General features: G+C 33.5%; 2 protein-coding genes across 2 annotated transcripts; both read right to left on the bottom strand.

Moving 5' to 3' along the window:
• LOC102589686 (vacuolar amino acid transporter 1) lies at positions 1–8434 on the bottom strand. The gene is made up of 12 exons (XM_006355089.2): positions 8079–8434; positions 6733–7013; positions 4910–5124; positions 3857–3880; positions 3588–3768; positions 3262–3481; positions 3046–3181; positions 2924–2943; positions 2644–2789; positions 1036–1079; positions 679–741; positions 1–475 (listed from the first exon to the last, which is right to left on the bottom strand). Exons 1-12 carry the CDS (start codon positions 8225–8227, stop codon positions 383–385), a joined length of 1572 nt encoding a protein of 523 aa, XP_006355151.1. The 5' UTR covers positions 8228–8434; the 3' UTR covers positions 1–382.
• A 7487-nt stretch (positions 8435–15921) lies between these two features.
• On the bottom strand, positions 15922–17505 carry LOC102589362 (anthranilate N-benzoyltransferase protein 1). Its single transcript, XM_006355088.2, has one exon. It carries the CDS (start codon positions 17428–17430, stop codon positions 16066–16068), a length of 1365 nt encoding a protein of 454 aa, XP_006355150.1. The 5' UTR covers positions 17431–17505; the 3' UTR covers positions 15922–16065.
• Positions 17506–27485: the final 9980 nt, after the last annotated feature.

The raw sequence follows: 27485 nt of genomic DNA, 5'->3' as shown, positions 1-27485 counted from the left end.
TAAACTAATTAATTATGTCCTTACCATATAGGGTTTTTACCCTCAGCACAAGTACAGATATATACCATGTACATATTTTACAACGTCTCATAAGATTATTTTGATCAACTCAACATCCTAGTTTATGTTGTTTACTCTATAATGCAACAGATACTTTCTACTTGAAACACTAGCAGCTAATACACACTGAGAAAGATACCCCATAATTATAAAGCAATAGGGGGTCGTAAAGTTACTATGAAGTGAAACTGAGAAGAAGATGGATAATATTTGGGAAAGAGATCAAAAGTACAGGACAGTAAATAAGAATGTTTTATGGCAAACATGTCCACCCCCACCCTAAAGAAAAGGGGGTCTGGGGTGTGTGTGGTTAGGCTTTACTTCAATACTTGTTTGCGATTCCTGACAGTGAGGAGTAAGTTCCAAGAGCAGCACTTACAATGCCAACTGCAATAACAGTGATGCTAAACACCCTCTACAAACATGTCAAACATAGGTGATGTTATTGAGACTATCAAATGTTCCACCAACAAAAAATTAATAGTAATCAAGAAAATGGGAAAGTGGAAATGATATGTTCTCATATTTTAGTCATATTCTGTAACTAGTAAGCAAAACCGCGAAACAGTTTATGGTTTGTTAAACAAGCTAAAAGTTGATGTCAACAAAGATAGATACCTGTGTCCTTGTTGCTTTCTTTCCGATGATCTTTAGGTAACATAAAGCTGGCATTATTACAGACTGAAAAATAGAAGAAATTAGGAGCTGACGTATACTCCTTAGAATAAAAAATGATAAAGAGATGAGCAGAAATTAAATAATCAGTGGAGATATCCACCCGAACATCTAAATATCAGGGAGGAACATAGTGTAGTACAGCAAAGGTAAATTAGGTTGCACTACATAGGTAAAATAAGCTTTGGACAATTGAAACTGAAACCAAGCTTTGAAAGTTTGCATATATATGAAAAAGAGTATCATCAGTGATATGAAGAACATAAGTTCAGGATCCAATAAAACTGGGAAAGAGCTTACCACCAGTATACTGAGAAGAGAACCAATCAGAGCCATCACAAGACCTGGAACAAAGATGATTTATCACTGTATAATTAGAAGTTGTCGCATAAAATTATTTAATCAACCCTAAGGCGAAGCTTTTTGGTTGATGTACGAATTTGGTGCTTTAGGAATGCAATTCACAGAGGAACAGCTTCCATCACAGCTTAAACTCTCCATATTACTTTGTTATTCCAAATGCAATCCATATCTTAATGGATTTAAAATGGTGCAAGCACAACCAAAAACATCCAAGCAAATTATTCCGGTTGTTATGGGCAATATATGTGCTTAATATAACATCAAAACCATTTTTTTCTGAACCTCCATATTTACGTCATCCTTATCCTATCTATAATAGCTTCTTATTTAACCAGCAATGCTGAATCTTCGTGTCAGCTTGTTTTCAACAAAATTGTAAAGAACCCAGATCAGAACGCTTCATACAGCTAATCTTAGTCATACAAGCTCTAATATGATTTATATAAATATCTATGAACTCTATTGAATATTATCTCAGAATTGTCACACAAACCAAAGCAAGTGACAGCAGTAATATTTGCAACTAGAAGAGCAATTGGCCCTAGGGAGATTTGGTTAATTCGTTCAATTTTGATATTAGAAACACAATACATCACTAAAAAGTTGGCTTGGATTTAGTCTATTGACTGTGATTTCCATATTTTCCCCCCTCTCTTTTTTGGAGGTAAAATGAGATTAGACGGAATAGTACCAGCCTTAAATTCTCAGTCTTCTAGGAGCACTGATAATAGATGAAAATGCAGCATATAATTAAATTAGGATAGATGAAATGGAGCACTGCTACGAGATGTGTATACATGATACTTAACAAAGTGAAAATCAGGTGAGTAGAATAAAGCAATTGTGAGCCCAACAAAGTTTCATATGGTGAATACTGAGCTCCCGAGGTCTTAACATATCCAAACAATGTATGCTGTAGAAATGCATATGTTGAGATCAATACAAGGGATAAAGGATTCATGTTGGCCAATTTAAACTTAACTAACAACAAAGCCACACAAAAATCATATCGACGAGACCACCTAGTTGGATTTAAGGTTAAATTGTTGTTCCACTAACATTAGATCACATGTCTTCCCAAAACTTTTCTAGTTCAGTTAAAGACTTGTATATTTGTGCAGGAATAAGTATGCTATTTGAGGATCTCTTGTTTCTTTTTTTACGAAGAAGAGGGGCTCTTGTTTTAGAAAACTAATTTGCTTTCAAAGACAAACTTATGGTAATGGACTAGAACGTGCCAGAATAAACCGGACTTGATGCAGATTATTCAGGATTTCCAGATTATATGTATAAAGAACAAGTATCATAAGCTGATAGGAGAGTCTTAGGTTTTTTTCTTTTAATTACGCAGAAGGAAGTGATGTGCATTTATAAAACCCCAAGTAATGTAGATAATCTTTTTAAACTCTGATAAAAGATGGCAATTTTATCTCAAAACTAGAGGCATTGTCCTTGCTAATAGCTACTTGAGAATAGCCTTAGGTGAACTAACTGGCGTTTAAAATATTAAGTTAAAGATCATAACTGAAAGAGAATGTTACGTACCAAAAAAGGGGAGAAGAAATGCAACACATACTGTAGAAAAGACAAGCACTGTCCTTAAGAGAATAAAACACCAGAGACTACTAGAAATTCTCTCGGGCAGCAATTCCTCTATGCATCTTCCCAAGGGATTCATCAGCAACGCATATCTGTGCAAGTGTGAACTTTAAGGAAAACCATACGAAATGAATAATTATCTATTTAGTTGACTCAAGCAATCTAAAGTGTAAACTAATATTCCAGGAAAAAGGAAATGTCAACAATTGACAGTGAAAGAGGATACTTTGTGAACGGGCTGATTACCTGCATGGTAGAGAAAAATATACATAAAAATGAATGATTGGAAAATAAGATTCAGGGTATTTATTTATTTTGGGGGGAAGGTGGGGAATAGAGAGCACATACAGTGGTCCATACTGCAACTCTTGAAGCAATTGAATTATCCGGCATATTTAAAGTTATCTGGGATAATGTGCTTTGACCAAACATGAGATACCCCATCATTGCAACACCTCCATATATGAGAATACACAGAATAAAGCTGCATAATAAGAAAGTGCAAGTCCTCAAAAGACCATAGATGAGAATGCGTAAGGCAGTTCAACAAGTAGAAAACCATACCATATTATAAGTGCAACATTGAATTTTGACTTGTCAGCCATAGATTGGTAGATGTTTGGAAACACTGAGTGCCCAGAGTAACAAAAACCATACACTCCGATAGAAAAAGGAATACCACTCCAGTTCACAACCTGACCGGTATTGTGAAATCCAACTCCATCCACCGTACCAAGGAAAATCACACACAGAACAATTATCATGGTTGTGAAGACTCCACAGGCTGCAAAAATGTCAATAAGATTCTCAGATGATGGTTGAAAACCATCTATGCCAAGAGTACTGGTGTTTGAAGCAATGTGAGTGCTTTATGTTGTTCAAAGGAGCACCTGAGAGGTATGATATTACATGAAGGTCCCTCAACCAAACAGTTGGCAGAATAATTAGGGCAGCCAGAATCCCAAAGAAGTGAATTGAATCAAGTTTAAGGCCTCCCAAGTTCAGTGAAGATCCAGGAAAAAGGCTAGTAAGGTTATCTCCTTCCAAAATTATAAATTCTACACAATATGACTGCATCAGTTGAACAAATATTAGAGGTCTGATTTTAAGGAGTCTAGGCGAACAATAAAACTAGAGTCTAAGTTCAATCTTCACTTACATATAGCTCCAAGTACAAGATAATCTGCAAAGAAATAGCAGAACAGCATCAGAATATTGTCAGGAAAGACGAATGATCCACAATGAGCAACCAAATTTCTCTTTATTCATGCAAGCAAAAATCACTTTCTTATAGTTTCAGCAAAGTAACTTTATATTTAGGCCAAAAAGAGGGCCAGTATTACTCCATGTAGGCACCATGAATAGCAACTCCCCCAGAAAATCACAAAATGCCAGCCAATCTGAACAAATATACGCTAGTAGTTCAGAAAGCTACATTTACTGGTTAAAATTAACATTTTGTTCCCACTCCATGAAATGAATTGATCTAACATGTAATAACATTTTCAACTAACGGAAGCAAATGAAGTTCACATAGTTGGAATGATAGGGATAATAAGGACATTGCTGTTATTGACAGGCTTTTTTGGTATCAAACAACTAGCTTGATACGCCAGAGATTTTTCTTTGATCGCTTATCTATCCAAGTAGATGAAAGGCAAACAAAATGTGGTTGATGATATTGATTTTCTTAATATGTGGATTAGTGGAATGAAGCAAAGAGGCAAAACAATTGATTTCCCAACCGGAAAAGGCGCCTATAGTAGCTTTTTTTTTTCACCCTCCCTAGGAGCTCCCACCCCTTTTTGCTCCCTTGGTGACTCGAACTCGCAACCTTCGGGTTGGAAGTGAGGGGTGCTTACCATCCGAGCAACTCCCTCTCGTCGCCTATAGTAGCTTAGAAGGAGGATTGGTTGGAAAATAGGTGTGAGAAATCATGGATCATAACATATCATAAACACACAAAATAGTTAATCGCCATTCAACTGATTTGCGGTTAATTATTAAACAAAGAGTTTTCAATTAACCTAAATAAGAAATAAAGAAAATCCAGTCCCAGTAGCTAAAGATAACAGGTGTACGACATTACTAGGATAAAAGGGAGGGTCTAGTACAGTTAGTTCTTTAAATTACTGATCCACAAGATTCTCACAGCTCAAACTTGGAACTGATTACAAATAGGATCACTCAACTGCAGATTAAACTAACTTACAGATATAATAATGCGTCCAAATTTTCCAAATGCAGCTTCTCCAATATCGGGATAGGTTAAGATTCCTTCCTTACTCTCGAAGCAATGTTTCATAAGAGAAGCTGTGTACCAACATATGACTGCAAAAATCACCAACACTAACAAACTAGCCCAGCCAGCTTCTTTCACTGTATAAGGAGTAGAAAGCAGTCCAACTCCAGCCATGACATTTACACCTAAGTCAGATAAAAAGAGAAGCAGGATATGAAATAAATTTGCATAAAGAGATCTTAAATACTACTATCAAGTAATAAGTTCAACCAATTCTTTTCCTCTCCAAACAAAAAATCAAACTAAACAGATCTAGCAGCATCTTCATGCAGAGAGATTGCAGTAGTTTTATTTAAATGATAAAGTTGTTGACTTGGAAATACACGATCCACAATTGTCATTTCCATAACAGTGTTTTTTGGTCTACATTGGGGCAGCGATCCAAGGGAAACAACAAACATGAAGGACAAGTTAATCTTTACATATCACTTATTAGCAGCTCCAGAACTTCTGATTTCCAAATACTAAGATTTGACTTCTAAGTATATTTATTCTCAGGTCTACATTGGGGCAGCGATCCAAGGGAACAACAAACATGAAGGACAAGTTAATCTTTACATATCACTTATTAGCAGCTCCAGAACTTCTGATTTCCAAATACTAAGATTTGACTTCTAAGTATATTTATTTTCAGGTCTACATTGGGGCAGCGATCCAAGGGAACAACAAACATGAAGGACAAGTTAATCTTTACATATCACTTATTAGCAGCTCCAGAACTTCTGATTTCCAAATACTAAGATTTGACTTCTAAGTATAGTTTATTCTCAGGTCTACATTGGGGCAGCGATCCAAGGGAACAACAAACATGAAGGACAAGTTAATCTTTACATATCACTTATTAGCAGCTCCAGAACTTCTGATTTCCAAATACTAAGATTTGACTTCTAAGTATAGTTTATTCTCAGGTCTACATTGGGGCAGCGATCCAAGGGAAACAACAAACATGACGGACAAGTTAATCTTTACATATCACTTATTAGCAGCTTCAGAACTTCTGATTTCCAAATACTAAGATTTGACTTCTAAGTATATTTATTCTCAGGTCTACATTGGGGCAGCGATCCAAGGGAACAACAAACATGAAGGACAAGTTAATCTTTACATATCACTTATTAGCAGCTCCAGAACTTCTGATTTCCAAATACTAAGATTTGACTTCTAAGTATATTTATTCTCAGGTCTACATTGGGGCAGCGATCCAAGGGAAACAACAAACATGAAGGACAAGTTAAGCTTTACATATCACTTATTAGCAGCTTCAGAACTTCTGATTTCCAAATACTAAGATTTGACTTCTAAGTATATTTATTTTCAGGTCTACATTGGGGCAGCGATCCAAGGGAAACAACAAACATGAAGGACAAGTTAAGCTTTACATATCACTTATTAGCAGCTTCAGAACTTCTGATTTCCAAATACTAAGATTTGACTTCTAAGTATAGTTTATTCTCAGGTCTACATTGGGGCAGCGATCCAAGGGAAACAACAAAACATGAAGGACAAGTTAAGCTTTAACATATCAACTTATTAGCAGCTTCAGAACTTCTGATTTCCAAATACTAAGATTTGACTTCTAAGTATATTTATTCTCAGGTATAGCCCATAGTATAGCTATCTATTCACTGGAAGTTGATTCATCCTGCACATTTTATATAGTCAAAGTCTCAAAGATTCTGAACTACTGATATAACATAAGAAAGGATTCTGAACAGCATTGAGGTTTTCCTTACCATTGAACACAGTCTGCGTTAAGCTGCATCCATAGGGAATTGGAAGCTCCCCAGTCAATTGCTCATGCAAAGAAGAAGCCTTCTCTGACAAAGATGCTTTTGTTACTGAGATTCCATCTGCAACATTTTGCTCCTGGACTCTTTCCTTTTCAGTGAGCAAATGTGTCCTCAAATCTGAGTCCAAGAATCCTTTACTATCGAATTCAGATATAATACTGGATCCACGTCGTATGAGTCCGAAATTAGGTGATGCGGCAATCGTATATGAGTTAATTGTCTCTCTGTCATCATAAATATGAGTAGCATAAGAAACGTTTTCTCTTCCATCCTTCTAATATGAGAAGATTTTTTATATAAAGATAAATAATTTTTCATAGTGGAGTTCTAAACTCAACCATTTAACACCAAAGGTACAGATGAAAAGTGACTGTCTTTTTCTTCAGGATAGTCTATCAGCTCCTAACTTCAAAGACACAATCAATAAGCCCTCACCTCCCATAGAATCCAAAAACACCCACTTTTCCCTCTTCTTTGGTGTAATGGTAAAGTCCACCCAATGGCCCCTCCAACCTGGGAGGCCTTGTAGTGGCTTCTCCCACTTTGTTCTCTTCATGACTCATTGACTCAACTTTGAACTTCAGAATGACCCTCTCTAATAGGCTATCCCTCCCATTTCCCAACTACACCTTTAATTGCACACTCGCAAACTTGGCCTATCTAACCAAACCCTTTTCAAACATTGATTTGTAGAGATACATTTAAAGTGACATCGATACATTAATAACATCTAAGCTTTAATCTATAATTCTAATCATCTTTGTCCCATCCTACGTCATTCAAATGCAATGCCATCATACCAATACAAGGTACCTCCTCAAATCATAATAATCTTTTTGTATCAAAAAAATGAGGGGGTGCTCACATTGAAGATGAGTATGAGGACAAGGCCTAATCCTTAGTCCTCCATTTTTTCCTGATTTCTCTCTTATTTAAATCAACCACTCCACTCATGCAAAGTAACTCGCTTAACCTTAAGCTGATATCAGATATGCTATTTTAAAGTATTTTTCATAGAACTAATTTCAAACAAGATCAATTTCATTTGAGGAGTAAAGCCCACAGCCGAAGGCAAAATATCAGCCATAGAGCAATTGAAAAAGAAAAAAAGAATGAAGTTCCTATGTTACTTCCTACTGGTATAAGATTGGATTTACATCAGATCCTTTTCACAGTTGTTATCGCCTAATCAATTTCAGATGAAACAAATCCATAGATTCAAAACAACAGAAACAATAAATTGATTTCTTCCCTAATCATTGATAGACAAGTTGAAAGTAAATTTAAACCTGAAACTTTGGGGCCATTGCTGAGAAGCAAATGGAGCATCATCATCATCATCGTCGTCATCGTCACTCATATTGACGCTATTAGCTTCGACATCATCTGAGTCATTCTCCGTTAAGTAATCTAAAAATTCTTCATCCTTCTTTGACATGGCTATTTCCAATCAAATAAAAAGCTACTCACAACTATATACTACAGTGCATGTGGAGAAGGAGCTGTAGAAAAGACATTGATTGAGGCCTCCAGAATCATTGGAGTGGCCACGTTTGTCTGCATATGGTATGATGAGTCATTGGTGGTGTAATGGACGAATGAGAATCAACGGAGAAAATTATTCTTATGACTCAACAACATAAACAAATAACAAACAGACACACAAGGAGCAGCAACAGATCTACTCCTTTTTTTCTCTAATTTTATTAATGGGATGAAACAACTCCTGTCTATTTACGTGTCAAGTGTTTTTTTTACTCAAATTTGTCTTTTTATTATTAATAAAAATTTATAACAGTATATGAAATAATTAAGACCACAAGTTCCATATTTTTAAATAGTAGTAAGAGCAATAATATATCTAGTGAAATTCCGCGAATAGAGTTTGGAGAAGTATTTTGAAAACGTAGAGAGGTTGTTTAAGAAAGTCTCTTGCCTCAGGTAAAGCATAATAAAAATCAAGCATGTAAAATACTTAAAGTAGCGAAAAAAACATTTTAAATAATTAAAAAGAGAACAAGCAACAACAATAAATAACAAAAAAATATAAGGTAATATTGAAATAAAAAAAATAAGACAGTGGTATAGTTATAATAAGACTACTAATAAGGAAGTTAGACATTGTTTGACTATCAATTAACTTTCTACCATAATTTTCAATCTTAATATCTTCTTATCTAGAATTGTGACTATATGAGACCTTTTCAACCTATCAAATTTCATATTCTTATATAGGCGCATAATATTATAATACATTTATAATAACAACTTGTAAAGTTTTTCATTTCTTAAAACATCATATCTATTCGAACTTTGATATTACATAAATTATAGAGAAGGAATTATATGAAAAGTCAGACATAATGCCTTGGTGGAGTAGTACTAGTAGAGACTTCACGAAGCTGCTATTTCTTTTTTGATTTCTAGAGGAAGAATTCCAATCATATAAAACAAGAGTAGTTGAATAATAAATACTTCATTTCTATAAAACTAATAAATAAATGTATTGTCATATATATTAGCATGTGTTATGAAAATATAGGCTCATAATTTAATAAGAAGAGAAGAGGACAAGATATGGAGATGAAGAAGAGGATTTTTCTTCTATTCAAGTGTGTCTTCTAAATGGTGATGAATGATATCTCTATTTATAGTGTTGAGATATCATTCTCAAAGGTCACCAAACTAGTAGATACATAGTTATCCAAAAAGGTTCTTATCATCTTGGAAGTATACATACATGAATTCAATTAATATTTGAATAAATCAAATGGACAATCCACAATTCAATGGATTTATAACACTCTCATTTGGATGTCCATAGATAATGTGCCTCGTTAAAACCTTACTAGAAAAAACCCAGTGGGAAAAAACTCAGTGAAGGAAAAAGAGTACACACATCTCATAATACGTTTTAAATGTTGTCTCATTAAAATCCTTACCAGGAAAACCCAACATGGGACAAAACCAATGTTATAAATCCATTGAATTGTGGAAGAAGGTGAGTTCTCCCATCATGCTCATTTGAAACTCACTTTCCATCAAAGCAGCAAAGTCCTTACATAATGATTCTGATGTAGCTCCAAAAATTATGTCATTGACATATACCTGCACAATGAGAAGCTTCTTCACTCTTGATTTCAGGAACAAGGTGTTATCAATTTTACCTCTATTGAACCCATTTTTAATAAGAAACTTTGATAATATCTCATACCACACTCTTGGAGCCTGCTTTAGACCATTTATGGCTTTGTCCAATTTTGGCACATAATTCGGTAGATCTATCAACATCTTCAAACCCAGGAGGCAGACATATACTTCTTCCTTCAATAACCCATTCAGAAAGGCACTCTTGACATCCATTTGAAACAATTTGAACTTCATATATGAGGCAAATGAAATTAGAATCCTAATAGCTTCCATTCTGGCAACTGGAGCAAAAGTTTCATCGTAGTTAATTTCTTCCTCCTGATTATACCCCTGCACTACTAATCTGGACTTGTTTCTTGGGATGATTCCATGTTCATCAAGTTTATATACCCACCTGGTCCATATTATGGTTCTATTTTCTAGTCTAGGAACCAGATGTCAGACTTGGCTTCTTTCAAACTCATGAAGTTCCTTCTGCATTGAATTGATCCAATCCACATCCTTTAGAGCTTCCTTCACATTTCTGGGTTCAATAGTGGATATGAATGCTGAGAATGCCATGAGATTTCTTATCTGTGATCTGGTATGCATTCCAGAAGTGAAACAAGATTATCCATGGGATAAGATGATTGATGTTTCCATCCTGACCTTTTTACAACTCTGGTTCAGCAGCTCGTTCTCTATTTTTCAGAGTTTTCTTCTTCAACTTCATCGTTGTCTATTGTTGTAGCACCCTAAATTTTTTTAAGTTAAGACTCGAATCATTCTTCATTTGTGAATAAGATCATACCAAATGATTTTTAAATTGACCATATGTGTAATTGTAAATTCTTTAGTGTGGGAATGATTTTGGATATCAATTAAGGTCACTAGAAACTCCTAGCACAAAGTAGAGTTGAACGTTTCCTTAAGTTTTGATGTAATATTCTCTTTGGGTCAACTTCAAATGACCATATCTCTTAGATTATAAAGAGTTATGTGGCTCATAACCTATCAAATTGAAGGTATTTGAATCTTCTTTCCAACGCCACAAATTTCGCAATAATTCAAGTTTTGGGTAAAAAGTTATGACTATTTAAGTAACATGATACAGTGCAGTGATGGATTAGCCGACGGGAAAACATTAAAAATGATCGTTTTGTATTTTTACCTCTAAGAAAATCCTAAACAGATTTTTTGACTAATTAAAGACCCAAAACAATCAGATTTTCATCTCTTAATCCATCATTCTCTTCTCTCTCAAACCGTAAGGAAAAATCAAAGTAGAAGACTCCATTCAAGATTCTTTCAATCTTTTTTAAGATTCTTCTTCAAGCTAAGTTCTTCTCCAAGAATTCCATTCTTTCCTATTCAAATTCCTTCATACAATTATGAATCATTAATGAGAATCCTAATTCTTGGCCATAGAGTTTTAAGAAACTAATTCAAGAATCTCAAGAAAGGTTTTCTTGATTGTTTTCCTTCAAGCTAGGATTTCAAGACTTCTGATCAAGTTCTTCAAGATTCTTCAAGAACCTTGTTCTTCCAGGTAGGTAAGGCTATCATAGTGTTGGACTAGTTCATCCTCACATCTACTTTCAAATCAAAAAAGAGAAATCTAGGATTCTAACCCTAGATTTGAGTATTCTTGAGATGAGTTGATTTTGAGTTCGAGTTCCCGTTTCTTTTTGAAATTCTATTCCTAATTATTTAATTGCTATATGTTATGCATTAATATTCTTGAGTTGATTCGTTCATGTCTATATTTCAATATGAACCCTATGAATTGAGTATTTTGCGTCCTTGAGTTCTGAGTATTGAGTGTCTATATTGTTATTGAGATCCTTGAGTTGATTTGTTCATGTTTATAATTCAGCATGAACCCTATTTTGAGTTATAAATCTTGAGAAGCTTTTAAAAGCCAAAACTTGAGTATTAAACTGTGTTTTTAGAGAAAGTAAAGATGAGGTTTGAGAAAGAGTTTTTAAAACATGATTAGTATGACAGTCGAGTATGCCATCAGTGTTGAAGCAGTATGGTATCAAGATATTCCATCAATGTTTATGCAGTATGACTTCTCGAGTTATCAACGATCATATCACAATATAATTTTGATATATTTTTGAGAAAGAGTTTCCAAATATGAATTGAGTAAGAGTATAAGGGAACTTTGTATTCCCAAAGGTATCAATTTTTACATTGAGAAAAGAGAAACTTTGATTTCTAAATGAGTTAATGAGTTCAGAGATATTTTAGAGCAGTTACCTATTTTAAGAGGCTATTTTGAGTAATTACCTCAAAACAGAGAAAGAGTATGGCTTATACATTTGAGCATGAGTATATATATATTTTTGGGAGTAATATTGAGTACCGATATGGGGATGAGTTCAGATAACTCAAAATCCTCATAAACTGTGTATGTCAACATGGGTAAAGGGTCATACTTTTTAGATGATTCCTTATTGCTTTTAAGCATAGCTTAGTGGATCCAATTAGTTGAGGTGTTTTATACCCCGGCAAGGTATAAGACAGTTCTGCCAGCGTGGGTGAGACATTGTATCATCACGTAGCTCATAGTGATGGTTGTCAGTTAGAGAATCACTCAAATAGAGTTAAAAGTGTATCTTTATTATATCACTTAGGGGTCGTTTGGTTTGAAAATGAGTTATGATGGGATAAGTAATGTTGGGATAAGTTATGTTGGGATTAGTTATGATGGGATAAGTTGTGTTGGGATTATTTTTTATTGAGTGTTTGGTTTGTTGTATTCAAAATAATAAATTTTAAGAACAATTTATTTGTTTACAAAAATGCCCTTCATTAATGTAAAAAGTGATATAACAAAAGGGTTGAAAGAGACATTTTTGTCATTTACCTATTTTATCCCGGGATAAGTTATCCCGGGATTACTATACCACCCAAGGAGAGGGATAACTCCCGGTACTAATTATTAATCCCGGGATAAGTTATCCCGAACTTGCCAACCAAACAACAAAATAAGCGGTACTATAATTTAATCCCGGGACTATATGGTATTATCCCTCACACCAAACGAGTCCTTAATATGTTGAGTTCAGAGATCAGTAAGTATTTTTGTAAAGTTTTAATGATTTCACTCATTTATTTCTTTACATTCAGTTGAGTATATATCTATATCTATTGTAGTCCTTTCATTCAGTTATTGTTATTCAGTTATATTACATACTCGTACATTCAATGTATTGATGTCATTCGACCTGCATATTTTAATGATGCAGATACATGTTCTTAGGATCCTCAACAAGAGTCTGTTGAGATCACTTCATCCGCTCGTCAGCTTTCGAGTGAGGTCTCCTTGCTTCTGGAGGAATCCAATTTTTATGAGCTGTTACTAGTAGTTCTCTTGAGGATTCGTCGGTCTTGTCTTGACACTCATCCCTGTATATAGTAGAGGCTTCATAGATAGACAGTTTAGGAGAGTCTTTCAGTTTCAGATGTTTTTTTTTAACTTATGTTTCATACTCAGTATATCCAGTTCAGTTTTGAGATTCAGTAAATTATTTTTAAATGTTTCTTTCAATTTAATGCTTATGTATGCTTGAGTTAGTCTTCCGTTTGTAGTCATCCGGGATGAGGGTTCGCTTGGGGACTAGCAATGGTTCTCGAGTACCGACCACGTCCAGGGTGTAGTCTCAGATCGTGACAATTGTATCTTAAGAGTTTTGTTGACCTCGTACTTCTCTAGAATCTGGATCATTTTCATCCTTAGGAACTTCATGTCGAATTGTTTCATGGAAAAGACTATCTCTCTGAATTTGAAGTAGCTCTTCAATTTCAGCTTCATCTCTATCTTTTAGATTATTTATTCTACCAGACTCGTCAAAGATGACTTGAACACTTCCGTCCGTGCATATAGTTCTTTTATTGTAAAGCCATGTGTGTTGAAGAGTACCCTACAAAGACTCCCTCATCACTTTTAGGATCAAACTTTCCAAGATCATATTTACCATTGTTGAGGCAAAACATTTACAGCCAAATGCCTTAGATAACTGAGCTTAGGCTTTCTTTTGTTCATCAATTCATCGGGTGTCTTTTTAAGAACGGATTTAATAAGACACCTATTTGTTACATAGCAAGATGTGCTCACTGCCTCTGCCCAGAAGTTCTTTGCAAGATTTGAATTAATCGGCATGGTCCTTATGATATCCACCAGAGTTTTATTCTTTCTCTCAACTACCCCATTCTGTTGAGGGGTTCTAGGAGCCGAAAAGTTGTGGTTAATTCCATGTGCAGCGCAAAATCCTTCAATCTAAGCATTTTCAAATTCAGTACCATGGTCCGACCTGATCCCAATAATTTTACAATCCAGCTTTGTTTGAACCTTTTTTGCGAAAATGATCAAAACTTCAGTTGTTTCATCCTTGGTCCTTAGAAAAATGGTCCAGGTGAATCTTGAGTAATCATCAACTATCATAAGGATGTACTTCTTTCCACCTCCACTCTGAATTTTGATGGGACCACACAGATCCATATGAAGAAGTTCCAACGGCCTGGTTGTGCTTACACATTTCTTCTGTTTGAAAGATGATCTGGTTTGTTTCCCTTTGACACATGCATCAAAGATTTTGTTATCTACAAATTTCAGTTTAGGTAGACCCTGAACCAGGTCCTGATACAAGTTTGTTCAGAAGTGAGGCACTCATATGGCCAAGTCTTTTGTGCCAAAGATCAACATTGTCACTTTGAACACTGAGACACGTAAGATTATCTCCTTGTATCGAGTCTAAGTTAGCCACATACATGTTCTTGAGCCTTGAGTCTTTTTGCTGTCAATATCACCTCTTGAGAAGTAAGATTGGTGACAATACATTTGTCAGACAAGAATCTAACCTCATTTCCCTTGTTGCAGATTTGAGATACACTGGGCAGATTATACTTCAATCCATTCACACAGTACACATCATCTATGGGATGCTCCACATACTTTCCAATTTCCCCAATACCAAGAATGTAACCTTTCTTTCCATTGCCAAACGATACACCACCACCTTGGTGTGCTTCAAGAGAGAGGAAGTGATGTGTTTCTCCAATCATATGCTTGGAACTTCCGCTATTGCTTTCTCCCTTCTGCAGATGAAGAATCACTTGTTAGATTTAGGAACCCACTTGAGACGGAGTTCCCAAAAACTAGACAATGACTTGATAAGAGACTTCCTGGTCCATGGGGGCAGTTTTTTCTTGTTTAACTTGTAACTAGGACCAGGTTCTTTTATCCCTCTTCCTTTTAGTTTAGAAAACTTTTCCAGATTTTCATTTACCTTCCTTAGGGATTCACAATCTCTTTTCAGATGACTATTTCTACCGCAGTGAGTGCACAACAAATTATCAGAGACAAAGACATACTTGTTGTGAGGGTTCTAAGGAGGATCTATCTTCTGACACACTGAAGTACTACAGATACGACTAGTGATATAGGATCTAAAATAGGCAAAGCCTAAGTAAAGGTACTTACAAGAGGCCAAGGGTTGTGGGACAAGGTGTATTTGTATCTCAAACTAGTTATACTTGTGTTATTGCAAGTGTTTTAAGCTACTCTTCATATGAGGTATCTTTGAATTCCAAGAATATAAGTACAATGGATTCTCTTTTAATTGTGGCAAGGTATGCCTAGCAATAGAAATGTAAATACCAGTACTACAATGAAAAGCTCAACGTATGTTACATGCGATAATGGATATAAGCGTAGCAAGGATTTGAAGTAGAAAAGCAGTGAGAGGTTGTAACTCAAAGACAACTTCAAATTGAAAGTGCTACAAAAAGAATTCAAATGAGATCAAAACTTGGAAAATCACCCTCCAAGAACACTTAGTTTGCTTCATTTAATGATCTATATTTCGATGTGTTTTTTTGTGTCAAGTCATGGACTAATATCACTGTAGTATTGCACAAAACAATGTCATGAACAAGGAAGAAGGAGAGTTTCATTTTAATGGAAAGCGGCAATCAATGATGTGTGCCAAGTTTAGGGGTGTTTTTAACTCCTTTCACTCTTAAAATAATTACCTAACAAAGCTGTAATATTATTTTAATAGCAAATTTACACGGTTATACTCAATCCACTATTTCACGCATGATTAGAAATTATATCTGATTAACAGTTTCCTCTAGCTAAAGTTTAAGATGATTTGAAGTCATAGGTTGAAAAACATGATTGGAATCTGATTCTAATGCTTCAATCATGTCAGGCCACAATATAGCTGAGACAGTCCATGATCCATCTCCCTTAGCACCCTGCCTTTGGTTGATGTAACCGACTCCAAGTTTTTTTATGGTGGAGTAGACCGTTCCTAGAACTGGACTTCCGAAGCCAAAATCTACTTCAGCCACCGGGAATCTCCGTCCAGATGAAACTACAATAGCCGGACCACCTTGTCCAAGGACAATCTTCGAGAGCATCAATCCAGGCTTGTTCCATTCAATCCAATCAATTAAATCCAAGAAATGTTCTGCACTAGTCACTTTAGAGATAGCATTGTGCACCTTCTTCGCAACATCTGACAACAATGCTTGATCAATTTCACTTACACTTGCTTCTCCAACAGCTATAGATAAAGCATTCCCGATATAGTTCTCCGTTACTTTTTCATTGTAAGTGCATATCCTTGTTCTTCCATCCACTAACCATCCCATCTTACACTTCTTGTGTCCTTTATCAATTGCCTTGACCATAATCTTCCAGATATAAGCTGAAAACGCCTCGATTTTAGTCCTTTTGGTACCATCAATAGATACGATTTTCTGCAGCATATCGATGCTCGATGCATCAATGTAGTATAGGCGCTTAACCAGAGTTCTCGGGGTTGATATGTTGTGTATATCATTGAGGGAGCATGAAATGAACGATTCGTCAAAGGAATGGTTATAAATTGGTGGATTTCGTGCACGGAGAAGATATCGCCTGTGATCCGGCGAGAAAGAGAGGGATTTTTTCCTCGCTATCTGGGACCACATCAGTAGAAACTTACTGAAGGAACTAGCATCACCTAAAGCATGATCAAATGTGAATGTTATAATTATGCCTCCACATTTGTAATTTGTGAGTTGGACTTGTACTGGAAACTCCTGATTAGTTGGAACTAATTTCCCCTCCAAACACTTGTTGAGATTATACAAATCAAGTTCTTTTAGAGAATTGCTCGATTGTGCTTCGAGAAACAGAGCACCAGTATTATCACATACAATTTCAGGCTCATGTGTCTCTGTATTTGAAATAATTCTACCAGCAAAGGGGTAAAAATGTGAGAGGCAATTAGCAAGGGATTTTCTTAACTCATCCGCAATGGAAGCTGATGAGCTGTTATGTTTTGCTTTATGGTAGATGTAAAAGTAAGTCACTGGAAAGCGTCCAGAGAGGAGGTCGAGGTTCGAAAGGGTGAGCACATAGGGTTCTGGAATTGTAACGGTAGCTTTTACTACAGATTTTCTGATGAAACTTACTGTGTAATCGTCATCTCTTGCATCTACCAGTGCCATGAAATTGATTACAAAATCTTAAATTTAGGTTGTGATGGATTTATTTGAGATATTTTCTGGTCTAATGTATACAACACCTTTTAATAGAAAAAAAAAATTAAGACATAATGATGTGTTTTATAGCATTATGAATTAATTGAGTCTACTTTAGAAAAAAGGGACGATCAGAACTCATTGCTAATGCTTAGCGAAGATTGCATTATGAATTTGGAGTTATTTTATAGTCATGCGTAACTCACACTAGTACGAATATTCCTCTTCCTTAAACCTTGTCCATTGGATCTGGAAGATAAACGAATTTCAGGTATGAACAATAATAAACTTTATTATTACCCTAACAAAACCTTTTATTTTTTTTTAAAAAAAAAAACTACTTTGTTTAAAACAGAATTGACATATTTTTAAACTTCCTTACGAAAAGAACATCAAAAAGGCATTCTTAATTATGTGAAGGAAAAAAAAATATAATATACTATTAATTTTATCATTTAGACTTGATATACCTCTCATTATAAAAATGATTTATATATATATCTTTATCGTCATTCATCATAAAAATGGCTCACCCCTACCTTTATAAAAGTGGCATAGATGTATCTTTTTATCTAATGAAAGTGAAAAATTAATTTTATTTTAAAATAAAAAAATTCATGTAGGAGCATATATAATTCTTTTCACACGTAATTTTTTTACTTTTTTGATTATCAATATTTTAGTTTCTATCTTTAGTGTAAAAATATGAGAAATTTAAAATTTAAAAAAAAGAGAGTGAATGAAAATAGAGGGGAAAAAATTAAAACTATTTTTTTCATATATATTATAAATTTCTTTGTATCTGTGAAATTATTGGGGCATACATGATAAATTTTATAAAAATTTAGTAAAAAAAATAAATTGACTATAAAAATAATAAATTTAAATTAACCGTTGAATCAAAAAAGTCAAAAATATTATGTGTGGGAAAGATCAAATATATTCCTACATGAATGTTTTTCATAAAAAATTAAATTTAAAATTGATTTTTTTCACTTCTTTTAGAGGAAAAAGGTATATGTGCGTTACTTGCGTAACATTGGAGGTATATATATGAACCATTTTTATAATTAAAAATATATCAATTTTAAATAATAAAATTAAGGATATATCAGACTCTTTTTTCTTATATCAAACATTACTTATTTTGAAATAAAATACAAAAATAACAAAAATTATCACTTATTTTGATACGGAAAAAGTAATATTGATGATTGAATGTTAGTGGTGAAGTCGAACAGCATGACTTCAGCAGTTATAGTGCCTCCTTTTTGACAAATGGGAACTGGCAATAATGAAGTTCAACAAAAGCAATTTTATCTCCGCCCAATCCCTCTATCATGACTCATGAGGTAGCTTATGGGCACGATTAGAGGTGTAGATCGGGTTGATTCAGATTTATTATATATCAAATTAATTTGTTTGTGTCAAATTTATAAATTAAATTAAATTAATAAAATTGAATTTTTTTTGTTAGTTTGAATTTTTTAAATGTCAAATCAAATTATTTGTGTTGAATTTTTAAATTTTTAAATTAAATCATACTAATAAACCTCGGGTTGCTTCAGGTTTTCGGATTTTTCTAGTAAAATACTCTTATAAACATATAATTAACTTGTGCTTCAAATATTCCTTTAGTTCAACCAAAATACAACTATCTAAGGTGTTTCTTAAGAAAATAACACAAAATATGAGATGAGTAATGACACTAAAATATTCAATAAAAAATAAAATTGAAATAGTATAAAATAAATATTGCAAATTAATAAGTCATAGTGAAAATGATCATAATTTAAAAGTACTAAGAGTCTGTTTGGCTTAACTTTTAAAAAATAATTTTTTTAAAAGTAATTTTTAAAAAGTCAAACTTTAGTAATTTTTAAGTTGAACAATGAAAAGTAGGATAATGCGTACTTTTAACTTTTTTTAAGTCATTTTATTTTAAGTTATTTTTAACTTTGTCAAACACTCTCAAAAACTCATACTGACTCAAAAGTAGGTTTGACAAACTTTTAAGTCAATCCAAATACAATAAAACCTCACTACATTAATACTCAGTTAATTAATAATCTCCCTAAGATAATAATTTCTTCTGGTCCGAACATGGGCCAATGGAAAAAATCACTCATTTCAATAAGATAATAAGATAATATATTTTCAGAAGACCCCTATATAAATATATGGTCCATTAATATTATAAATTAATAATTCTTTAAAAGTACAAATATATCTAAGACAATGTAGTGAAATATGATTCTATTATGTTCTGTTTTTTGTTAAAATTTAAATCTAGTTGAAATTTATCTCTAACTTTTCTTATTGCATCCAAAAGTTTTGATATTGTCTTTTCTAATTGCACCATAAAATTGTAAAGAGTTCTAGATGTGATAAGTATTTCCTTACGCGTAACTGGTTCCAAAAGTATTATATTATCTTCAACTTTATTATCAACATTATTTTTCCAATGATATCCACAATTTGTTCTAAGCTATGGACCTGTGAACATGTATCATTTTCGCTCATTCAATAGGTTATTAATGTCCATTTTATTGTGGTATTATTGATCTCAAGTTCATGAATGACGTTTTCACAAGTGGGTTTTTTCAAATTCTATGAGATTTCATCCCTAAACAAAAATTTTTAGTGTCATAAATATTAATTTATCAATTAAATAATACCTCTATAAAATAATAATATTTCATGGTTCTACCTATATTTATTTAGAGAGGTTTTACTGTATGTTCTAAATAATGCTAAAATAAGTCTAATAAGTATTAATTACATGGTTAAATATTAAATAAAAATTAAAATGAGGTCATGTATATTAAGGTCAACTCATGGAAAATAGTTATTCTCTCGTGTTTAGAGATAATTATTGTAAGATTTATGATAAAATTGAGCTAAATCAAGTCATTATTGAAGTAACGATGGTAAAAAGAATCTTTCCTTTTACAATATTATTACAGTGCATTCAAAATGAAATTATAGATGATTTATGGCTTTGGCACATAAGATTTTGCCACTTGAATTTTCATGGTTTGTACCTTCTCAAGCAAAAAGATATGGTGCGAGACCTTCCTGAGATATATACTGAGGTGGATCCATGTTAAAGTTGTATAATAAGAAAGCAACATAGAAAGTCATTTTCAAAAGGAATCATGTCTTGGAGAGCAAGTGTACTTTTGAAATTAATCCATATCGACATTTGCGGACCAATGACGACTCCATCTCTTGAAAGTTAAAGATAATTTCTAATCTTTATTGATGATTTTTCAAGAATCACTTGGGTTTATATCTTAAAAGAAAAGTCAGAAGCATTTGCTATATTCAAGAAATTTAAAGCCCTTGTTGAGAAGAAAAAAAGTTGCAACATCAAAATCATTCGCAGTGATAGAGGTGGTGAATGCACAAGTCAAGAATTTGAAGAATATTGTAAAAAGAGAAAACACATAAAAACTCCCCCTGAACTTAGCAGGACAACTTACTTTAGCACTTTAACTTTACGGGTAATTTTTTACACCCCCAAATCTTTTTTCAAGTGAATTTAATATCCCCTTAGAAGTCTAGAACCATACTTGTAAAGATAGGTGTGCTACACGCACCTCCAAGTGTCAACAAATTATTTTTATACATTTTTTAAAATAAAAAACCATCCACCCCAACCTTCATCGTCCCTCACAATACCACCACCGTAGATTTCACAAAGTCTACCACCATTCACCAACTACTACTCCCTCTATTCCTCGTCCTCTCCATCACCCCCGCCATCAAATTCACAACATTACCACCACTAGCTACACCATTATGCAATCATCAACTCCATAATACCCATCACTGATAACAATATCACCAGCCACTGTCAACTCTACAATACTCATCACTAACAATTGTATAGCCTCCATCGCCGTTAATTTCATATTTATTACTATCACCACCATTGAAATAAACTCCAAAATACCACACCACTGCTGTCAATTTCACAATACACCAATACCCATTATCAACAACAATGATGTCAACAGAATTTGGCCACAATAAACATTTGAAAACAAATTTATAATAAAATTAAAGAATAGTGGGAGAAGATCGAAATGGCGGTGAAAATTAAAATGGGTAGACTTTGTGAAATGGCGGTGAAAATGAATATGGATGGTTTTCCACAATACCCATTATCAACTCCATAATACCCACCACAAATACCATTGGTACGAACAATTTTATTTTCTCATGAACTGAACACCCGTCTCAGAGTGTTAAGGTATAGTAGTTCCGCTCTCTTTAACCACGCAATAGACACCTCCGACAAGCTTTCTGTCCTTGCCAAGGAAATCACAATGTATTTTTTTCATTCTTTATTATGGTGGAATCGAAGAGGTGGGGTGGCGATGGAGGAAGAGGAATGGAGAAATGGTTGAGTTTACATTCATGGTGGCATACGACATGGATTTGTGAACAAGATGAAAGGTGGAGAGAGAAAAATGTAAAAAATGAATGAAATTGGAATTTGGTCAGTTATTTTTATTACTTTTTCTCTTTTTCATGCGAGTTTGGGAGAGTGATCACACTTTTCTTGTCATATCATCAATTAAGGAGGTATAAAATTCACTTGAAATGAGTTAAGGAGGATAAAAAATTACCCGTAAAGTTACAATACTAAAGTAAGTTTTGCAGACAAATTTAGGGGAGTTTTTATGTATTTACTCTTGTAAAAATAAAGGCATTCAGAAGCAACTTACAACAGGGTATACTCCTCAACAAAATGGTCTATCTAAAAGAAGAAATAGAACCATTGTTGAAATGGCCAGAACAATGATTAATGAGAAAGGGCTGTCAAAATATTTTTGGGCAGAAGCAGTACACACAACGGTATACATCCTCAATAGGTGTCCGACAAAGACAGTGAAGAATAAGATACTAGTTGAAGCTTGGAGTGAAATGAAACCTTCTGTAATTCATTTTAAAATTTTCAGGTGTATTTGTTATGCTCATAGAACCTACTGAGAAAAGAACAGAATTAGATGAAAAAAGTAAAAAATGTATTTCTTGGTTATAGTGATGTGACAAAAGGGTATAGGCTTCTTGATGTCAAAACTAACAAACTTGTTGTTAGTAGAGATGTCATTATATTTTTGATGAAAAATTAGCATGGCATTGAAACTATAAAAAAGTGGAGAATACTTCTATCATTTCTTTATGTGTCAAATCAAGAAGAGGATGAGGAATATGAAAATTTCCCTCAAGGGGGAGAAATCTCAAATTCAGATGATGAAGAACCACCACCTACAGGAACAAAAATGTTGAGTGACATTTATCAAAGATACAACTTTACCGGTGTTCAGCCAGAAAATTATAAGGAGACAAAAAATATGATGTTTGGAAGAAAGCCATGGCAAAAAAAATCGAATGATTGATCTAGCAGAGTGTTTCGTAACTAACCGTCGATGTAAGGATAGCGGAACCCATTGAAAGCCGACAGTTATTGATGGCTCGGAAAGAAAGCTGGGCTAGGTTTTCTTCTCTTAGAGAGGCTTATTCTCCTTTCTCGGGTTCTCAAATATTTGTTTTTGTCTCTGTTTATTCTATTATTATTGAAAGCTTATGACTATACCCAAAGAAAGAATAATTGTAAGTACAAAATGAATTTACAAAATCAAACTCAATCAAGAAGGAGATATTCAAAAGCACAAGAGAAAGGCGAAATTGATCAGTTGCATTATTGCAAGACAGGAGAACAACTTGCTGACATCTTCACCAAACCACTCCCTAGAGAAACACTTTGCAATCTTTGAGAATGCATTGGAGTTGTTTAGCAAATGCATTAAGGGGAATGTTGAAATTAATACATTCACACCTTGATGTTTAATCTTCCAATATTGTCTCTTAGTTTTTCAAGAAGTCATTTAGGCGTTTGTAATACATGTATCTAATTAATTGTGATACATGTATCTAGTTAATTGTGTAAGACTTTTGATTTTACATTTTTAATAGTATAAATAGAGATATAGTTGATGATTATAATCATCTCAAGTGGCCTTAAGTAGCCTATATAAAACTTGAACATTCTCTAAAAAAAAGCTCATTCTATATTTCCTACAAATCTCTCAGCATTGGTAAGGCAAGCGTCCATGAAATTATCTCTCTATCCATTAATTGTGGCACATAAATCATTAACAAAAAATTTCAAGGAGACGTGATAGACATTATCTGAGTACTAGTTGGTCCAGATTTCCGTGGTACGAAGCAGATTTTGGTTGGGGAAAGCCAATATGGGTGAACAACGTTAACTGCACATTTGAAGTAATTTGTCCGTTTGATACAAAATAATGGGTGATGGAATAGAAGTATGGGTTAGTTTGAAGGAGAATAAGATGATTGAATTTGAGAGAGACGTAGGGTGTGTTTGGTATGAAGGAAAACATTTTCCGGAAAATGTTTTCCTTCATACCAAACACACCCTACGTCTCTCTCAAATTCAATCATCTTATTCTCCTTCAAACTAACCCATACTTCTATTCCATCACCCATTATTTTGTATCAAACGGACAAATTACTTCAAATGTGCAGTTAACGTTGTTCACCCATATTGGCTTTCCCCAACCAAAATCTGCTTCGTACCACGGAAATCTGGACCAACTAGTACTCAGATAATGTCTATCACGTCTCCTTGAAATTTTTTGTTAATGATTTATGTGCCACAATTAATGGATAGAGAGATAATTTCATGGACGCTTGCCTTACCAATGCTGAGAGATTTGTAGGAAATATAGAATGAGCTTTTTTTTAGAGAATGTTCAAGTTTTATATAGGCTACTTAAGGCCACTTGAGATGATTATAATCATCAACTATATCTCTATTTATACTATTAAAAATGTAAAATCAAAAGTCTTACACAATTAACTAGATACATGTATCACAATTAATTAGATACATGTATTACAAACGCCTAAATGACTTCTTGAAAAACTAAGAGACAATATTGGAAGATTAAACATCAAGGTGTGAATGTATTAATTTCAACATTCCCCTTAATGCATTTGCTAAACAACTCCAATGCATTCTCAAAGATTGCAAAGTGTTTCTCTAGGGAGTGGTTTGGTGAAGATGTCAGCAAGTTGTTCTCCTGTCTTGCAATAATGCAACTGATCAATTTCGCCTTTCTCTTGTGCTTTTGAATATCTCCTTCTTGATTGAGTTTGATTTTGTAAATTCATTTTGTACTTACAATTATTCTTTCTTTGGGTATAGTCAACATTTTGTCCTCAACTTCGAAAGCAGCATTTGATCCTTCGATTTTGATAAATTGATATATATATATATATATATATACTAGTTTCACGGCACGTGCGTTGCACGTGTGTATCATATCATAATAGTATACGATGTTGTAAAATAGAATTAATATTACTAAATTAAAGTTTTTTAGTAAATAATTATAACTGAAAGAATATTGGACAAGTGCTATTAAATGATTAATATAGATTTTCATAGAGTTAATTGTTTTTGAGACAAAAATGACTAGATATCATTGAAACATTTCAAAATGTATTAAAAATTTTAAATATGGGGAGAAAGTGATATTTCTCAAGTAGTATTGTTCTTTACTTTACTCAATTTGGTAAACAAACTTAACCAACAAAACAGAAAAATATTATCAAGATAAAAAAATGGTCAGCAATAATTTTTCATCTTGAGGTTATGACCGTAAATGATTGACACCATTTAAGTACAATTATTCTCTTAGATATTGATACTTGAAATTTAATATGTGCATGACACTAAAAATGATTGTCATAAATATTTTAATAATATATCTTTTACAAAATATTATTATTTAATTAATATTTGAGTAACGTTATGATATAGATGTAATTTTATAAAAACAAAAAGTGTACTTATATAGTGAATGTCAATACTTTTATAAGTAGAATGTTATAGAGAAAAATATATTATGTCAATAATTAGTTCTAAAGAAAATTATCCTTTATTTTGCCGCATACATATCATATATATGATGTCTTATGAGAGTATCTAGTATCTTATAGATGTTCTATCGTGATATTAACATAAACTTTTTTTCATTAAAAATTAAAGATGACAAATTTAAAGTATATTTATTAGAATCTTTTAAATTTTGATTTTAAGATCATTTTATGATCAATCACTATTTTCTTATCATTTTAATATAGCTAGCAAAGAGTGTATCTTGTGACATAACATTTTCTTAGATCAAAATGAACACAAAACAACAGGAATTCATACTTAAAAAAAATTCATACTCAACATAAATATAAAAAAGTAAAAATATGTGGATCAATTCATTGCCATGAAGAAAGAAGGCGAAAATATATGTTCATGATATATTCACCCTAGTGTTTCATTTGATTGAAATCTCTTGCCACCAACACTGTACTTTCTCCGTTCATTTTTACTTACATATCTATTATAAATAATTATTATCATGGTTATATTATCATATTATAAGTAAAAGTGAAAAATCTATTTATGAAACAGTAGACTTAACATCAAAACTACTAATTCAATGGACTACGTACGTTGATGTCCGATGTTATTGCAAAATTAGGAAGAAACTCCTTCATTTGATGTTAAAAGAATAAGAAATGGAAATACAAAGAAGAATATCTTACCCCAATCATGTGCCTTTTTTGTTTTTGTTTATTATTATTGTCTCTCCCAGATCTTTATCTATTTATTTTATTAGAAAAAATAATCAACAGTGTGTGGATTTAAATTCTCTCTCGAATGAAAACACAAAAAAATTATTCAAGAAACAAAATAAGAAATATAAATGAAAATTCTCGTGCACTATATATAGAAGATTTCTGTGTGAAGCAAAGTTCATAGATAATTGCATATTTCTTTGTTCTCTTCTTTTTTGCTTTAATAGAAAGTCAACACCTAAATTTCAATGCTAAGAACTTCGGCGAAACATATCAATGGATTGACGATGAATCATTTATGAAAATTTTAAATGATCTCAAATTGTCACAGAAAGGAGATCCCCAAGAATTTATAAGGAGTGAATGGTTGTGATTTATGACCGAAGAACATGAAGGTAGAAATTGTTGTGACTATTCGTACGAAATTTGTCACGACCCAAAAATGGACATGATGACACTCGTCTTATACCACCAAGACAAGTCAGCCTAAAACTCAACCATTACAAGAAAATGCGGAAATTTTATAATCAACTCAAAAATACCCCCAAAAGTTGGTTGTCATGTGTGCAAGCCTTTAAAGTATTGCAATTGATTCAAAAGAAGAAAAAAAAACACAAGTCTCAAATGACATTGTTTCTAGAATAAAACAAGATCATAAATAAGAGTAAGAAGGTTCGCTGAGAAAACAAACAGCTACCTCACAAATCTCCCAGAAGCCTCGAAAAAGAAGAGAATAACAAGTACCACAAAAATTCAGGCTTGTAACCTACAAAAATTTGTAGAAGAAAGGGGTGAGTACCAAACCACACGGTACTCAGCAAGTAAACTCCTAAACACAAGCTAAGAGAATAGAATACGGGTACTCCTTACCACCCCAACCGAACCTCCACAACTACAACCTGCATAAAACCAGCCCAACCTAACAGTTCACAGTTTACAAAGCACATAGCTCAACAACAACACTCTAACAATTTCATATCCTCAACAACAACACTCTAACAGTTTCATATCCTCAACAACAACACTCTAACAATTGCATATCTTCAACAATAGGCTCAATATTCATAAGTCACAAGTTCCACAGAAAGGCACTCACAAGATCAGCAACACACAAGATCAAGTTCACGAAATAAAAATAAGTGCAATGCAATGAAATGCAATGTCAAGTATAGTGATGCATGTCTGACCTAATGATACACACCCTCTGTCTCTCAGTTCGGGACCCATGGGGGACATATTTATCCATGCATTCATCGCGACGCGCGATACGATCCTCGATAATAGTAACCATCGTAGCGCGCGATACGTCCCTCTAAATGGTACATCCTCTTTAATTTCTTATT

The sequence above is a fragment of the Solanum tuberosum genome, unplaced genomic scaffold (assembly GCF_000226075.1).
Source record: "Solanum tuberosum cultivar DM 1-3 516 R44 unplaced genomic scaffold, SolTub_3.0 scf00192, whole genome shotgun sequence".
NCBI lineage: Eukaryota > Viridiplantae > Streptophyta > Magnoliopsida > Solanales > Solanaceae > Solanum > Solanum tuberosum.
The sequence above is the reverse complement of the archived record's forward strand: the minus strand, read 5'-3'. Positions and strand labels throughout refer to the sequence as shown.

Excerpts from the sequence above, each read along its gene's own strand:
- LOC102589362 (XM_006355088.2), bottom strand. The coding sequence starts at position 17,430 with ATGGCACTGGTAGATGCAAGAGATGACGATTACACAGTAAGTTTCATC.
- LOC102589686 (XM_006355089.2), bottom strand. The coding sequence starts at position 8,227 with ATGTCAAAGAAGGATGAAGAATTTTTAGATTACTTAACGGAGAATGAC. Across the intron at positions 1,080-2,643 it reads ATTTCTTCTCCCCTTTTTTG|GTCTTGTGATGGCTCTGATT; the intron begins GTACGTAACATT and ends TCTTTGTTCCAG. Across the intron at positions 476-678 it reads AGAAAGCAACAAGGACACAG|AGGGTGTTTAGCATCACTGT; the intron begins GTATCTATCTTT and ends ACATGTTTGTAG.